Source organism: Lepisosteus platostomus, chromosome 23 (genome assembly GCF_059453375.1).
Source record: "Lepisosteus platostomus isolate fLepPlt1 chromosome 23, fLepPlt1.hap1, whole genome shotgun sequence".
Taxonomy (NCBI): domain Eukaryota; kingdom Metazoa; phylum Chordata; class Actinopteri; order Semionotiformes; family Lepisosteidae; genus Lepisosteus; species Lepisosteus platostomus.
The window spans coordinates 13045371-13063373 of record NC_142633.1 but is presented as its reverse complement, the minus strand read 5'-3'; the positions used below and the strand labels follow the sequence as shown (position 1 = coordinate 13063373).

The following is an 18003-nucleotide window of genomic DNA, read 5'->3' as shown; positions in this document are numbered from 1 at the left end:
ACACACCTTTGTATTTTGTTTAATTCATTTTCTCCCCGTGAGATGCAAATCATTGTTATTTGCATTAAATACTAGGAAAAGAGAGGGGGGAAAAATCCCAAAGCGTTTTCGAGGAAATAGATGGCAAATTGTGATATTCTGTTTTTCTATCAGTGGTAATGATGTGCTTCTTGTCCTCAACGGTAAAATGTACTGTTCCAGGTGTCTAAATGATCGACGGCATGACAGTTGTGAATAATAGACAGATGAACGATGACGTACTTATTCATTATTAGAATATGAATGTTAACGATTTAAACGTGGCAATCCCAAAGTGTACTTATTAGAAAAACGGGACTGGTTGAGACATTTTGGAAAAATTAATAACGTCCTAATTCTCGTGTAGAATTTCACTTGCTCTGTAATTTATTCTTAATAAACTGTACTTTCCCTCATTGATTAAAAAAAATGACACATTCAAGTTTTAAGGCAGCACTACGGAGAAACTACAGGTTATGGATTGGTGAATACAAGTGTACACAGTGGATGTTATAATTAGTTTCAATCGTATGATTTGATTGTTAACACAGTGCAAATGTAAAGAGATGGATGGAAACCCTTATTTTGAGCAAAAGTGCTTTTTATATTAGTGAATATTTTGTAGGTCCAATCAATGAAAATCAAGGAGTACCATACAAAAAGCTAAATCATTGTTGCTTGGAATTGAAGGTTCTGGCCAAAGTTCATGACGCATAAGATGAATATAATTACTTCATAATTCAGTTTTTTAAGTGTTGGGTTTACCCACTTTCAGGACCAATAAACATGATCTCATTAACTCATATCTTTTAGGACATATCCTGAAGAGAACATCTTGGAAACTGTTGGTCTGCATTGAATATTATTACTTCAGAAGGTATTCCAATTTTTCTGTCTTTTCCACATATGTTTGTGTGCTCTGCAAAGTGCTAGTTAAAGTTTTTACAAATGAAAACACTTACAAATATGCAAAAACTTGTTTTATTTAGGTAGGAGGCAATACCTTATGACTACATTTATATTCATAATTTTTGTTTAAATGGACAAATGTACAAGTGATTCACAAATATTCCTGTTCAGGAAAGAAAACTTTTCACACAAGAAGCATTAATGTTCAAAAGGTAACCTATACTTCATAAAGTCACTAACATACTCACCACAAAGAAACAGTACCCAAGTTTAAACATGTTTATGGTCTCCAACATACAGTACAGACAATATACACACTGATTTCATAGACTGCCCCCCCACACACACAGAAAATATTCCTTGATGAAATAATAGGCAACAATTGTGACCTGTAGCTTATGACTGCAGATCAGCCATTCGATTCTAATGTATTCAGCAGTGGTTATCAAGGGATCTTCTTCCTCATATGCAACATACTGTAAATGTTGCAATAAGGACATTTTCTTTAATATAAAAGAGAGGAAAAAGGTGAAATTGGTAACATATGCAGGTAAATTGTTTTATTGACTTTTAAATGAGCACATCTTAGATTCTATTTTAAGAATAGTTTTTTTTAATACTAAAAGTGTACTGCGATAGGAATATGTATTGGATTTACTGGTTCTTAAGGGACTGATGAAATATAAATAGTACGAACAATTAGATAAGACAGCCTAGACTACCTGCCCTCTGTCTTTTGATCTGTTAAGCTCAGTTTCAAATGCAATTCCATGGAGTTTAAATGTAAAACAGACGTGGAAGTTAGACGTCAAGCACAGTCTGTACAAAAAAAAATATTTATGATGCTCTGGAAGTCAAACTAGCTGCAGCTATAGGAAGCTATCATGAAGTTCCCACTTGGTATTTCGGTTTTCCGAGAACAGAAACAGTATACTCAGCCTCCTGATGAATAATACATTTGAAACACCTCATCGGGTGGATAAGCAGCTCTCCATTTAATTTCAGAAGCACTGGCTGTAGGTATTACACTTCCAAGTCATGTCTGTGTGATTTCATGACAGTTCATAGTGTGGTCATTTTCAAGTTGGAATAAATGATAAGAGTTTTTAACTTGGAAAGATTATGTCTGAGCACACAGGGGGTTCAACTTTATGTACAAATGTACACATAAGTTAAATATTGTTATTTTTATCTGTCCAAGAACATGGGAACTCAATACTATGAAGAACTGTAGACCAAAGAATTTGTCTTTTGGAAGGCAGAGCTAGCTGCAGAATGTTGCACTGTAAGGATTAACAAATAACACTTGGTTGGTAATGTTCACGTTACAAAAAGAAAAAAAATATTTAATTATTAGCTTAGAAAAAAATGATAATGACTCCTTAATGTGTTCTTTGAACACTTTTTGGCATTGGAGATTTCCAGACATTTTTATACATTGACAAAATTTAAGGCACAGATATTGCATTTCTGATAACTTATTCTTATACATAAAACTTCATGGCCATAGTTTAACTTACATCTAATTTTATATTAGATATGAGAAATTTGTAAAACTAATAAAAAAGAAGAAGAGAATGGAACTTTTAGGTATAAGTCTGATTTGACAGTTTTACTAATCAATTGTTCTATTTTTGGACTTATGTACATTTACAAAAACAAACTCAGTGCATTTTTGTGCTTAAGATATCAATATTCTATCCAACACAGATATATGTTTGTTTTAAAATGATTTAGGGAACTCTACAAGGCATGTTATGTCAAACAAATAAAAATGACATGTCCCAGAATGATTGTAGCATTGCAAATCAATGGTGTAGGGAGAGAAGTCTGTATAAACAGGTCAAAGAATTCTGTCCATGTATGACCGTGAGGTTTCTTTTTTCAGTTTAATTAAACACACCAAAAAATAATAGCAGATCTTTCAGGGCTATGTGTTGGAGAAGCAAAAGAACATTTCTTGAGGCAGTTAAAAACGAGCTTCTAAAAAACAGTTTTGTCACGATCTTGTTAAGAGGAGTTTCGAGAGGCAAAATAACAGGCAACATAAGGAAATGAAAAACAAATGCATGTTTCAGTCCTGGTGCCGACCGTGGCTGTTCAGAGATAAGTGCTGCTGCATAGGTGGACTGTGAAGTCTGCGATGCGTTCCTGGGCTCTAGACCAGTGGAGTCCAGGCCTGATCACTGGACCTCAGTCTTGATGACGGTGGTGTCGGGGGCTTCATTTCGCAGGTCCACTGCAGAGCCGTTTCTCCACGACTGCTCAGCTGCTGCCGCCACCTGGATTGTCCACAAATACTGCTCTTTGGTGAAGAAAGGTGTTTCCCTTCCTGCCAAATTGAGACCAAGAGGAAATGGACATTACTGAACTTCTGCCTACCAGTTCGACAGTGAATTGCTGCTATCCTGCACCATTTCTTACACCAGGAACAAAAACGCACTGTATTATATGCGTGAAGAAGACCTACTCTAGTTATTAACTACAGGAGGTTTGGATTCATTTTAAAGGAAGAGAATGAAAAAATCCAAATGCATTCATCAAATGCAACATTTAACAAATGCAAATACATTTACATTTAGTCACTGGGCAGACACTTTAATCTAAAATGACTTTGCAACTGCATCTGATCATGGTGCAAGAAGTGCATATAACAACAAAACCACAAAAAAATGGTACCATATGAAATAAGACCTAAGATTTTGACATGCCACGAACTTACAACTGACAGTTCAGGAATTGACAGCTCATCACATAGCAAGAAAATAATGTACTGTTTTATGAATCCTCCAAAATTCCCCTGACACAGTGTATGTACAGTAATCCTAGAAAAAGTGCATCGCAACTCCTTAACATCCCTTTCTCAAGTCCAGGAGGATGAGCTGAGGTAGTGCGTAGCAGTCTCCGAGCTCACCAGCACTGACCTTTGAGAGTCCTGAGGAAGTGGCGCAACAGTTCTCTGTAGGCTTCTCTGTAGCGGTCAGATGTGGACTGTAGGCACAGGCCAGAAGAGGTGCTATGGTCTGAGATTCCCAGAGGGTTCCGGTTCTCCATCTGCAGGGAACCTTCTGAGCCATGGACCTGGCGAATAACAGGACCCAGGAAAACAGCACAAGGTAAGAGCTTTACTCATTCACTTGAATATACAGTACGTCACCCCCAAAACACACCATCAGCCACAATGTACCATTACTACACTGTCACCAGCCACAGCTCAAGACACCCCACATGAAGCAGTCAGCAAGAAACTGACAGGAGGCCATTCTGCCTGTCAGGTTTGCTTGGTAGATAAGTTACATTTCTTTAAGATTTTGTCCAGATACTTCTTAATCAGAGCCCAGAGTTTAGACTTTATCCAGCTGACTCGGAATTCGGTTCCAGGCACTCACAACTCTTTGTGTATTGATGCGTTTCTAATTCTGAGTCCTAAATTAATTCTCTTTCATTTTAGAATTAGATTCAAAAGTCTCTGGGCTGACCCATTCAGCATATTGTAGGATGTGGCTTGGATTAAATCTCCGCCCAATTTCCTTTCCTCCTCATTTAGGAGATGTACTGTACATGCAATCTGTGGGTCCAGCTCCCATCCTTAGTGACAATTAAAGGACAGTTAAAGGTCTATGAAGTCTCTTATAAAACTCTACTTTGCCCCACTGGGCGCATAGAAACTAGTCCCAAAAGGACAGCTGATTTATTTTTACTCAAAAACAGAAAACAAGTGTTTTTTTTAATCTCGTAACAGAAACCACAAAGAATAAACAAACACCTCTCGCTAGAATCTCAGTGACTTCCTGTCTCACTTCCTCCAAACATCTTATCGAGAATCAACATATGTATGTAAACATCGCTGAAATGTCATGAAAACCTAGATTTAGCAAAACACTTATTTTATGATGGCAGAAGGGCATTGCATGCACAGGAGAGGGTCACAAGCTGCCCATCGTCAAAATAACAGTAAAGGAGGCTCTATAGTCAGGGCTCTGAGCTTTTATTAAACTGGAAAGCTTATTATTCAGATCCTCACTGCAGACACTGCTGTTGTAACCCTAATTGCTGTAGCCCATCCATCCATATAAATGAATACTAGCTTTGCTGGGGGGTAACCCACAATCCCATTAGGGGGGTGTCACAGACTCTTTCATGGAGTATGTTTCATACTACTGAAATCGGGAGAGGCTGTGCTGCTGTCCTTCAATGACATACTGTAGCACTGGAAGCAAGCAAGCCTTGGAAAGCAGCTGGAAATGATTAACTTCTCGAATGTCAATGTGCTACGGAAAACTGGAACAACACGAGGCAATTCATCTCTTGTCTCAGAAAAGAGCGAGTCTTTCATTAGCTGCTCTGCACTGGAAAGCGAGGCTTTGTAAACGGAGGGGAGAGAGGCCACTGACAGCGGGTCAGGGCTGGGGCTGGGTGGCCCTACGCGGCGTGCTTCACACTTGGGACACACACACACACACCTCCAGGCTTTGGTCACAGCTCTTGTTGCAGTGCTGGCTGACATCCAGGGAGGCGATGGCCCCGCTGGGGAATTTCATACTGACGGAGATGGAATCGGCGTCGTTCACCGCGGCCACCTCTGCCAAGACACCGAGCAAGGACAAAACATTCACCGACATCCTTCACCGGCGTTATACTGTGAGCATGGCGTGTGATTTGCATACAACCCTAAGCTTTGTGACATTTAGTCTACATAGAGAATGCGACATCATCTTATGTAGTATCCCAGAGGTTTGAAAACAAAATGCATCACAAGACTGCAAACTACACGAAAATCCAAAGCTTTGGGACATTATACAATACACTGAATAGGAAGAATCACACAACATAGGCTTGATCAATGTCTACAAACATCCACAACTACTTTTTATCTGTCTTTTATCAATGCATACATATAAACTAACATCATGCATGTTTCTGATATGCAGTAGAAGCAAAACAGAGCGGAATAGTTCAAAAAAACATTAAACTGCTGCTTTTAATTCATGGATCCATTTCAATGCAGGATATTTTAAGGTATTATAAGGGCTTATTGAATTAATGGTCTGCATAGGTATAAAGCGTTAATTTGTCACGTTCAGCTCAGTGTTTTACCTGCACAGAATGCATGTCCCAGAGAAAAGATGGTGTCTGGAGCACTTTCTCCTAACAGCCAGCAGATAATATCAATATCATGTACAGCCATGCTGAAAAAGATCCCTCCTGTGACAAAGTGAGGACATATTGCTTAATAATCATCATCATCATCATCATCTCATAAATTAATACAGCTCTTTTCACCCCTAATAATATCTAAGAGCTGTACATATATGAATGTATCCAGTCAAGTACAGCTCCAACCTGAATGAAGTGTAGCAGCCATTCTGCACCAGTGGCCCTGCTACACAGGTGATCACATCAAAGAACAGAGTCTTTGCTTTGACAATTCAAATAAAGGGGAATTGTACAAGCCCAGAGTGGACTTAAGTTAGGACACCTGGGTTAATACCCCAACTCTTAGGAGCAGTCCATTGAATCTTCACTGCATAGTCCTCTATCGCCATACATGGGGCTCATGAATGAGATTCTGGCCCAGATGGAAGACGTCACCCACTCATCCACTAATCGCTAATCGCTAGAGATTCGCAGGTAATCATTTTCAACTGCTTTTACTATAGAAACCGAATGTATGAAGCAAAAAAGTAACATGGTTAACACATCCATGAAGAAAAGACTGCTCACATATCGGTAGATTGTTTTATCAGTATGTTTAATGGTTAAGGTGCTGCTGCTTTTTTAGTTATCCCAAAGAAGTGGTTAGACATCTCAGCAAAGTGTGTTCACAATTCTGAACCTTTTCAAGTAGGGGTTTTAACATGAACACATACTGAATGTATGGTAACACATTGTGACCTTCTGCCCTTGTGCTATACATTTAAAAAACAACAACATTTGGGCCAGCACTGGTTTAAAATCTCTATAAATCATTAAAACGTAGTGAAGTTTTCGGTATTGTGGTGGCAAAGGGAGATGGCACAGTGGATGAAAAGCTTACCGGATGATTTGATCCTGGCCACAGAAGGACGAGGGTACAGTCGACTCACGGCGGATATCCTCTGAATTCTACCCAAGGTGCCGTTTTCATGAACCCTCTTATACAAGAACTGCAAAGCTGGGTCAAAACGCCTACAATACATATGAATGTGTTTCAATACATCACATTACAGTGAAAAAGTAAGCCTGATGCACACGGTTTTGCAGCGCACAATGCTTACTTGTAAAATCCACACACCAGTGGTTTCCCCAGCCTTTCAGCCTCTTCAAAGCAGGACTCTGCTATGTGTCTGTCTAAACTAGGCAGCTTCTCACAGAACACCCCTTTACCTGGACAGAAGACAGTCAAGGAACAAGATCTTATTAGACCAAAATGAAGACATCTTTGTTTCAGATTTCAGTTTCAAATGTCTAATTCTAACAAGATTTGAAGTAATAAATATCTTCAAATGTTCATCATTAAACTATACTGTTAATCATAACTATACTGTTCAGAAGTCCTGATTAAGTCTTTCCGTCTGGAATGGTATTCTTCTTAAAGAGTTTGCAATATCTTTGTACAGTAAGTACATACAGTAGAGACCTGGTTCAGGGCTTACATTGAAGCTAGAACCTTGGGTAAAAATACATTTTAACACATAGAAATGCCAGATGACCTGGTCATATATACTTTGATCATGCTAAAATAATTCACAGAAGATATATTTTATGCATCGTGTATTTTCGAAAACAGAAATAAACAAGGCCATACACAGGAGCGTACACGATCAGTCGGGGGGGAAAGACGAAGCCTGTTCCTCAAAGGCACTTCAGTTTGAGTTGTGCCTCAGAAGCCTACCTGCTCGTAATGCATCCAGAACTATGACTGAGGCCTCATTTGGGGGAGAACAAACCACTACTCCTGCGACACTACAAAACAAAAAGAGTCAGACCACAAACTAAAAAAAGCTCCTCAGTGAGAACCCAACATTGAACTGCATCTCAGCTGACTACACCCCAGTCCAGCCCCACTCCCCCCCTCAAAAACACTCTTTTTAACACCACTATGTGTTAACCGCTATGCCCGCACAGAAACTTGTCTCTAGACGGCTGGGCATCAGCTCCGCTGTTGTTCAGAAACATAAACAATTCCTTTCATCTCTTTCGGGGGCTTGGAAAGTGTGTGCAGGGGTCGCTGAGATGTGACTGGTTGCACTCTCATTATGTAAGCGGCCAGTTTTGTAGGATTTGTGTGAGAAAATGAGGTTCTCCAACAGCCATCTGAAATCAATTCGCAGATTCGATTCAGTGGTTTTTGAACTTGCAAACAGCAAGAAGTTGATTAGCTAAGCATGTGAAATGAGATTTGTTTTGGGAACGCAGACTTCGGCATCTATCTATCTATCAGCCATGATAGAACGGACCCCCCCCCTGCTCAGACCTTGTAGCAGCTTCAGAGTCATACCGTTGGTCGCTGAGCACGATGTCAGTGTCAATGGCACGAAGCACGCGGGTATGAGTAAGATGCTCTTGGCTAAAGAGGCTCTCGACTTCCCAGCGCTGGTCCTCCACGATATACAGCAAGTGGCACCCACTCTCCTCTACCAGGCTCTGGCACAGGGCCCTGCTGCCGGAGCCAACGCCAAAGAGCGCCAACCCAACTCCCAGGCCACCTGGCAACCCTCCCCCGGAGCTGTGCCGTCCGGAGGACACACTGTTAGACGCCTCCGTCACCACCAACCAGGGGCTGGAGGACCATGCCAGCAGCGGGGGGCTCTTGACTCGAGAGCCGACCAGGCCCTTGTTTGAGGTCATAGAAGGGGCGTGGTCAACCTGTGTGGAGGCGGAGCTCCCATTAGCAGTGGAGCTGACGCCACTGGGGCGGGGCGGGACCGCTGGTTGGTACTGGGAGGCTGGAGGCGGGTGGGCACTGGTGCTTGTGGAGGAGCAGTGATTTCCATGCAGGATCAGCTGGGACTGCAAGGCCAGGGGGGGAGTGGAGTCTAGCTTGACTGGTATGCTGGGGTGGACGTCGGTTGGCGAAGGTCTGCAAGGAACGAAAAGGTTTATTTTTTATATCATTTTTAACAAAAGTAGAACAGAGTTTATTCCTTGACTAAGGCATAGGTGTATTTTTCCAGACATTTCCTTTCACAAGGGGGCCTTGCTCCGTTTTTCAAAGTGTACAAGAGAGGCAAAAGACAAACTGTAGTACAGCAAACCTTGAATCTGTAGCGATTAATCACTTGTGCTTTCTGACGATGTGCAGCGAAGTCATGCTGCAGTATGTTGTATTTGATGTCTAACGAGACCAAAGCATTAATGCAATACCAGAGATGAAATGCCAGGGTGCAAAGTGCAGAGCTGGCACCAGAGTTATTCACTGCCAGTGCACGGCGCAGTAAGAGGGGGGGACTCTATTTCTGCAGGTTTTTAAAGAAAGCTAATCTCTTTCCCGCCCTCTGTTTACTTTCAAACCCAACGGTGGCAAATACAGGACATCTGTCACTAGGCAACAGGGTAGCTGAATGGACCAGGAGCCATACATGAGAAAGGTAAGGTCTCACTTTTCACCACCGTTAGCAGTGACTTCCTGCTTACAGAAACCGTCTGGGTTTTACAGTTAAAGCAGTCGATTCTGTCTCCGAGACGATGCTGTGGGCACAGAAGAATATAAGGAAGGCCGTAAAAGAGAGGAGGCCATTGTGCCCGTTTTCTTCATTTGATAGTTTTAGTTTAGTGAATGTAAAACTCATTCCAGTCCCTTCCTGACGTGGAGCAGAATTTAGTGTTTAAATACAGTAGCTGACTGGGAATGCTAGACACCCTGCAGTTCTTGTTCCCTATTCTAAATGCATTCCCCTTTTGTTTAACTGTGACTCTGTGTCCTTGTTATTGAAGTAGTTCCCTAGGTTGACTGTCTGCACCACTTAGGATTTGATATATGAGTCTCCTTTTTTCTACACTTTTAGCTCTTTTGACATGTATGACAATCTCCCAATCCTCCTTGTCACTCTTCTTTGAACTCTAAGGTTATAACATCCCTATTTTTGTGGTATTGTGATCAAAGCTGACCCCAGTCCAAATTAGGTCTTACTAATGCGTAGCAAGGTTTGAGTGAGAAGAATGCACATAAACACCCAGATTCCTTCTATGTGCGACCTCCTGCAGCTTATGATCGCCCTTGTGATGTTCACAGAATACCTTACTGGTCCCTGCATAAATCACTATGCAATTTTTACAATTTATGTACATTTTCCAAATGTGTAACCAGTCTATGGTTATATCAACAATCTATGTTGTTGATATAGATCTAGAAGAGCATTGGGCTTAAAATAGATCCCAATTAAAGTAGTACCATTAGTAGTTATATTCCTTAAATTACTTGTTGTTCCCTAATTATTCAGTAGTTTTCATTCTGTGGCTTATACACCTTAGATTACTGACACTTTTAATTTAAAACCTTGTCATTTATGTAGGAGCCCAACAAAAGCTTTCTAGAAATCTATGTATGTCATATGCTTTACAGGTATCAGCTATAATTGTAATTCAAAGTCGTCTATGAAGATGATTAAACAATCCCATCTTTTATTAAACAAACTCATGAAAATGTAAATTACTACAAAGTGAAAGTAATATTGAATCCCATAAAAACACTGATTTAATAACCTAACAAACCTAAACAACCTAACGAACCAAACACCTTTTTCTTCAGACTGTCCCTGAGATTTATGTGTGTACTGCAAAAAAAAAATGGTTTTCTTCTGCACTCCATGTTCTGAGACACTTGCTTTCTTGTCCTTCCATGTTGGAATCAATCAAAGCTGTACAAAACACATCCATTCAGAATTGATTCAAAAGCAATTACACAGACTAGACATCAGGAAACGGACAGCAAGGTTTGGAAAGCACACCTGTTTATTCTGGAACGTGCAGCACTGGAAGACGGGTGAGGTTATTCTGCTTTCCTCTGCCCCTCTCTGCCTGCACATCAAGAGGATGAGATCAGCAGTCCTGGTGTAAGGGACTGCAGTTCAGTCCTACCCCCTTGTCCATTTCAGGTTCTTGCAGGGAGGAGTTTAATGATTTGCTTTCACTGGGACTGGCTGAGGACTGGCCCCAGAGTGGGCTTCATGTGCCATGCCTGGCCTGGCCATGCCAGAGCGATGTTAGAACATGTAGACTAAAACCATTTTCCACAGGCACATCCAAGCTGAGTTAATGCCACATCTGTACCTACCTGAGAAGAACTGATGCAAGTTGGATATTTCTGCGCTGTATTGTTGGAGCCATACCTCTCTGAGAGAGCACCAGCCATAACCAGATGCTTTTTGTACTTTTTGTTCCTTGTGGCATGACTTCTGGTGTCAGGTTATGCTGGTTTTTGTTCATTCCAAACCATTTTGTACATAAAGCATTTCCTTCTGGATTCCAGATCTTTTAGAATGCCGGAAAGTCCCCCCAAATCAACAGTGGTGAGAACTGTTCTGCACATCTGCAGAACTGTCTAGCAAATGTTCTGCACATCTTCAGCAGAACAGAGCTAAACGTGAACATACAAAAGGCTACAAACAAGAAAAGGTCATTTGGCGTGTTGAGCCTGTTTGTTTGCTTGTAGTTAATTGATACAGGGCTCTCTTGAGAGCCATTTCTTGAAGAAAGCCAGAGTACTGGCTTCAACCACATGGCTGGGTAGCTTATTCCATACTCCCACAACCATGTGAGTAAAGGAGTGCCTCCTATTCTAATTTCTAATTGCACTTCTACAGAGATCCCAGTTGTGTCCTTCATGCTTCATTGTTCAGTCTGAAGACGTCCTCTAGGTTGACTTTGTGAATGGCTTTGAGAATTTTCAATATTTGTATGGTCTTCCCCATGTATTCGCTCTTCAAGACCAAAATGTTTCAGTTCCTTCAGCCTATCAGTGTACGGCATTTCTTTAAGTCTCGGAAGAGCATCTGGTTGCTCTTCAACATGCAGCTTTAACAAGTGTAGAATGTTTCTTTCTTCTTTTACAACACTGCTGGATACCACTTTCTCTACCCCTCCCACTGCGCCCCACGCTGTACACTGACAGAGCAGTGTGATAACGTAGCATGATAATGGAATTCAGAAATGTTATTTCCTTGTTAATTAAAAACAGTTAATCATACACTTCTGAGAGCTCTATCACGATGTCTTCCTTCTTCCTTACATGTGCTCCTGGAATTTCATTGTGTAAACTCTCCTTTGCAGGAAGTGCTCTTTTGGGAACTTTTCTTGCTGTTATTTTTAATTTCTTGTTTTGGTTTCATAATTTCCATTTACAGATGGAAAGAGATTAAGGCAATTATCTTCAAGACCACACATTTAAACCCAGGCTTACCCCCTCCTCTGTGGGAGAAGCATACAACAGCTTAAATTACTAAAGGATAAAACCAAATGTATAGGAATTCAAACATTTTCAAGATAAATCTTTATTTCCCCTCACTGCAACAATACTGTGCCTCTGTGAGCTGTCTTTTCTGAAAAGTGCTTGACTGAATGAGGTGGCACAAAAGTTTAAGTTCCGCAGAAATGTATTCATTGTATTGCAACATTAGAATGTGCTGACAAGGCTCTGCAGTATGAAAATTAACAGCAGCTTTTATTTCTGTTAAACTTTAAGCATGACTGTCTGTTCTTTGTGAAACGATATCCTGTTCATGTCATATGTGATAAAGGTTAGTAAATTGGTGTCAAGGCCAAATCTGAACTTCCTTAAATGTTTACAGCTCACCAGGAAACAAAATGGGTACATATCATTTTTGTTCATCTGTATTGGTATGTCACACATTATGAATGAAAGACCTACTGTATATCATGACCTATACTCCGTTTCGATTTGTACCAGTAGTTGATTTAAAATGGTGGCACATTTCTGAAAGAAACACAGAGCCATGTTGTTGTTACAGCGAGGAGAACTTTTATAGGGCATATTTCAGAGTGTCTGGAGTGCTTAATGTCACTGACACTTTCGATTACAGCAGCATTTGCTATATAGTAATGAGAATTTAGCAAGTCATGCTAACTGTATGTGCAAAGCCCCAAATAATGGTTACATTTACAAATGCTGCCTCCAAAAAATGTTGCATTGCTGGGATGATATCCAAGTTTGTTTTTTACAAATAATAAGAACTGATTTCAATGTATACCTAAAAATAATGTCGACATCATTTAGTAGTAGTGTTGTGCAATGGGTATTGTCTTTTCTAATCTAGATGCTCTAGTTGACAAAAAAAGGAAGGTTAAATATATCTGGCCTATCCTTTCTCACTTTCTCTGAGACAAATGCCTAATTATAGGTCTGACTGTAAAGCAGAAAATAAAAGCATATGACAATGAATGAGATAAGGAGTTGCTCCCTCGTGCAACCCAAGGGTTAATGCAGTTTTTTTTTTGTCACGTTCTTATTCAAGCTATTTTTACACCAGGGCTAAAAGGTTAACCAAATTTATTTTTTTTCCGTGGGCCGTAATGCTTGATGGTATTTAAGAAAAGGCAGGCAAGAGGAAATAACTGCAGAAATGCCTCCGATACTGGTGTTAAAATAGACTTAATAAAGCAGAGTAAAATTACAAGGCAGTGGAAAACAAATGCAGCCTAGCGAAGCCTGGATTAAAGGCCATATTATATAAAGGCCCTACTTTGCAAAGACAAGTTTGCTTCAAAGGCCTGACAGACTGGGGTAGCTACTCAGATTTTCCACTTCATATCTTCTCTTGCCTTCTTAACTGGAGACGTAGAATGGTCTCCTGACACAGTTTAACCGGACCAGCGTACTTGTGGGGGTGTTCTGCTCTGCTTGGTTCTGACTTAAATACCACTTAAAGGTCTGATTTTTTTACTGCAGCACCCCACGGGTTGGAATGTTGATCATAATCTTGTGTAACAATCATAGATTATTGTAATACGAATGGTGGAAAATGCAGCACAGGCAGGAAACTTATTTCCAATCTATATGCTTATAAACCTTGGGGGGACTCTCTGGAGATGTTGTTTGGATGCAGAAGTCAATATCTCTTTCACTTTTCAGGTGAAATTTCACCTTTTTTTTCTTCTCACTAATGAAACGTAGACCACAAGAATTAACGGAGGGCTTGAGAATTCTGTTAAGAAAGTTGTATCTGCAAATATGTGGCCCCCTCCCACGATCTGATTGTTTAGGTATACTGTTGAAACTAAACTATATCTTTAAATAAATTAAGGGTTCACTGAATTACCCTTAATATTAATTTACACAAACATTAGTCTGCAGGAAACTGATCTTTTAGCTCTAATTGCCACCAAAAATTCTCTATACTGTATGTTTGTATACTGTATATGAAACTTTAAATCATATCAAATGGAAAGTCTATATGTTCAATTTAAAGCCAAGAATAGGAGGAACTTCTTTATGTGGGAATATACAACAAGCCACCCAGCTATGCTGTTGAAGAGGCTGCTTGGTTTTCTTCAAGAAAAAGCTGGGTGAGATCTTTGGATCAATAAGATAGTAACTACCAAGTGTGCCAACTGGGATGAATGGTCTGGTCTCACTGGTTAGCTCAATCAGTATCAAGTCTGTTACTGAGATTACATGTTGCTTCACTCAATATATCAATTTTTATTCATGCAGTATAGAACACCTTTCAATGTATACCTAAAAATGTCAACTAAAATGTAAATGTTTTAACAGTCACAATGAAAACAAAACGCGATTTGTTTTTCTCCGCAGCAGTAGAATTAGAAACATCATTTCCATCTGACTAATCCGTCTGCAGATCTAAAAAGGAAGATTTGGGGATTTTAGGTGATATTGATGTTATTTTAAAAAATGCCAGGGTTTTTGTTTTATTGTTTTTGAAATATAAAACGTTTTGAGGACTTTCAGTCTCAACGCTGACATAACTATTTATGCCTCAGAGCCAGTTACGGCAATCCTTCTCTGAAATTTTACAGCCAATGGAAACACTTCCAAATTTGTTAATCACCTATCAGATCACATTCTTTTAAATTATTTCTTTGAGGCTAATTTAGAATAATGTGTAATATGTTCAGGTTTTCGTTTGTGAACCCATGTCATGATGCCATGGGTACTGTCAAAAAACAGAACAGGCTCATTATGTATTGTTTTAATCCTGCCCGCTCTCATACTTACATGAGGAAGCAAAAAAGGGTCATGTCAAGCACGAGAATATTTGGATTTAATTAGGATTCGTGAAGATTGTGGGTTAAAAACACAAGTGAACACTGCTGTGGTGTCCTTAGACTGCTCCAGCAAAGTGCAGTGCTGTAAAAATGGGGGTGATTTCTATAACTTCTGATAACAGTCAAATAAAATTAAAATAATTATGATGTTGCCCTGGTTAGAATTCTAATAAACTGTAGTGTCAATATGCCTGAAAATGTAAAGTATAAAATGTTTTAACAATAACAACTATGTGACTGGTCTTATTCTCTTCTGAATGACTTAACCCAAGTATCATAAAGTTGTTGTACAATACCATAATCAAGAGAAAACGCATCTGTATTTAATATGCATGGTGTTCTCAGTCAGGTAGAAGCTCTATTTATCACGGAGCAGTGCAAAATACCTCAATTAGAAACTTTTTTGGATATATTACTCACATTAAACACGCTTACAAGGTCTATCATTACATGCTGCTGTGTGCCCACTGTACCAACAGACCGGCAGGGGAGTTTTAATACTGTACATTGGACCGAAGTTAAAAAGGCCCCAACCAGCACTGGTTACTTAAGTGCAATTGTTCATTTATCCTTCCTGTACTCTCGTCGCCTAGGGAACAGTTATTAAGGGGAAGGAAGGTGCAAACACAGACAAGGACAAGCGTTATCCGAAACGTAACATCCTGTTTACCACAACTTGACTCACGTTAAAATGCATGGAAAGATTAAAAGAAACTCGGCATGTTTTGTGAGGTGGTTTTAGGAAGTGTCGTTTTGGGAAGGCAGGGGAGGATGAAGGAAGTAGGAAAAGGTCAGGGGGATGAATAAACAGTACACAGCTACATACATAGCCAAGCAGCATATGTATGTGTTGTAAACAAATGGCATTACAGCTGATGTGAAATTAAAAACGGCTGGTCTCCTCAAGCAACCCCCCCGACAGAACAGTTGTGCTTCCGTCCAGCATGAGCTGCGAGGGCTGGCTCTCACGGATCAGCGCCTGCACGGTTTTGCGGCATTTAAGCGCGTAGGCAAAGCGAGCTGTGTGGTGCGCAATAAGCGACACAGGCACGGTCGTACGGGGACGTTACACCGGAGAGACGAGCACTGCGGGAGCAACTGGACTTACATGAGCGTGGGCTTTCTCTCCCACTGTTGCTTGGCGAGCCGCCTGTTTCGGTAGTGCCTGGCTGAAGCGAGGTGCTCGAGAATCCTGTCCCTGCGGACCCTCATGGGGATCTCGCAGGATTTACAGTACAAGATTTCCACCAGGGTCCTCTCCCCGGACTCATGCTGCTCCACGACATGCCTCTTCACGGCCAAATCGGTGAACTCGGCGGCGTAGTCGTGCAGGGTCTTTTTTTTCCTCCCCATCGTGAGGGGACAGGAAAGCGGTAACCAATGGTTATACTGCCCGACTCTAATCCACGGACTCACCCTCCTTCCAGGGAAGGTATATGGCACCCAAACCCGTCACCAGATGACAAAACCTAACTGAACAAAGAAACGCGAATCGATTCCGCTTTGCATGAGCGCATCAGCTCATGCAAACCGCCATCAGATTACGCTGTTATTGTTGCTTTGTTTTTCTGTAATTGCAGTACAGTCAAAACGAAAGATTTTTTTTTCTTTAAGGGTTTTGTAGCTTCTGTATTTGATTATTTTTCCGGTATTCGACGATACTTCCTCCCAGTTCGTCCTTATTTTTGTTTTCCCCTTCGGTGTTTATCAAGTTTGTGAAGCGGTTATTATCCCAGCTTTGACATTGTTTGTCGTTTCCTTCCGCTGTCTTTGCCTCGCAATACTTTATTTACACCGCAGATTGTAACGACTCTTTTGTGCAACAGTTAAATTAGGTTGCACAATTTTCCTCGTTTCCAAAACACCTCACAAGATTCATGTGCAGCGCAATCCAATTTCCTTTTCTTGTGGACGTTTCCTTCCATACTCTTCCCTCTTTATTATAAATATATTTTTTGTTCTTGCATTTCCGTTTCTGTTATTCTCAGCAAGCAGTAGCATTTCTTTCAACTGGCCCGACCTTCGTATTCCTTCTAGGCTTCCACGATTTGATGCCAACTTCCTCGTATTTCGCTTCTGTTAAGACATGTTAACTTTCCCTTTTCCGACAAAAAAGGCAGAACTTTCACACCAACTCAACGGAACGAACGGGTTTTAAGGAAATAAAAAAAACACCGATGCTATATTCCTTTTCTTTTGTTAAGTGTCTTAATATATCCCCCCTTATACAATATCATACCAAGACGTACATTTCATCTGTCTGGTGCGATAATTTCGTATTCCGCTATACTACTGTCCCTACTACTACAACTAGATTACTAAACTATCTCCCTCCCCCTCAAACAAACCTTTGCGGTCCTAAATATACGTTAGAAAAGCCCCCTCCCCTCTCCGGATCTGATGAACAACTCAAACACACGCATAAAGGAACTGGTTTTTACTACCTCTGGTCTGAATCCCACTATGGGAAGGACGCACCGGTCCCCAATCTTGGTATCACCATCTGCAGGACTGGAGGGATAATATCAGGGAAGCTACCATGCATTTGTTAGCTCTTGAACAGAAATACTGTACCACCTTCACCCCTTAGTGCGAAGTGACGCACACCTAAGAGCTCAGCATCGGGTAGAGTGTCACAGATAATTTCTGAGGACCCCCCCTAACTTTTTGGGATACTGGTGTACAGGAAACTTGTTCCCAGAGCCTGATTTTATTTTTAAAAAACGCCGTGACGAGGTAGATCTCAGCTTCTTGGGTGCGACTGATTTTCAAAGGGTTTCGTTGCGGCCAGCTTAACCCAGGGAAAGTTTTGATGATATCGTATCACATACATTCCCTGTAATAACTGATTAT

At 40.6% G+C, this 18003-nt stretch overlaps 1 protein-coding gene across 2 annotated transcripts; it reads right to left on the bottom strand.

Moving 5' to 3' along the window:
* Nucleotides 1-983: 983 nt before the first annotated feature.
* LOC148642098 (uncharacterized) lies at nt 984-17572 on the bottom strand. Of its 2 annotated transcripts, none has more exons than XM_088616864.1 (9): nt 16259-17572; nt 8384-8989; nt 7802-7872; nt 7185-7293; nt 6965-7095; nt 6025-6132; nt 5391-5509; nt 3852-4008; nt 984-3259 (listed from the first exon to the last, which is right to left on the bottom strand). In XM_088616864.1, exons 1-9 carry the CDS (start codon nt 16501-16503, stop codon nt 3111-3113), a joined length of 1695 nt encoding a protein of 564 aa, XP_088472990.1. In that variant the 5' UTR covers nt 16504-17572; the 3' UTR covers nt 984-3110. The 2 variants fall into 2 exon arrangements, with proteins under 2 accessions (XP_088472990.1, XP_088472991.1); XM_088616865.1 differs by having other exon boundaries at nt 8408-8989; nt 16259-17570.
* Nucleotides 17573-18003: the final 431 nt, after the last annotated feature.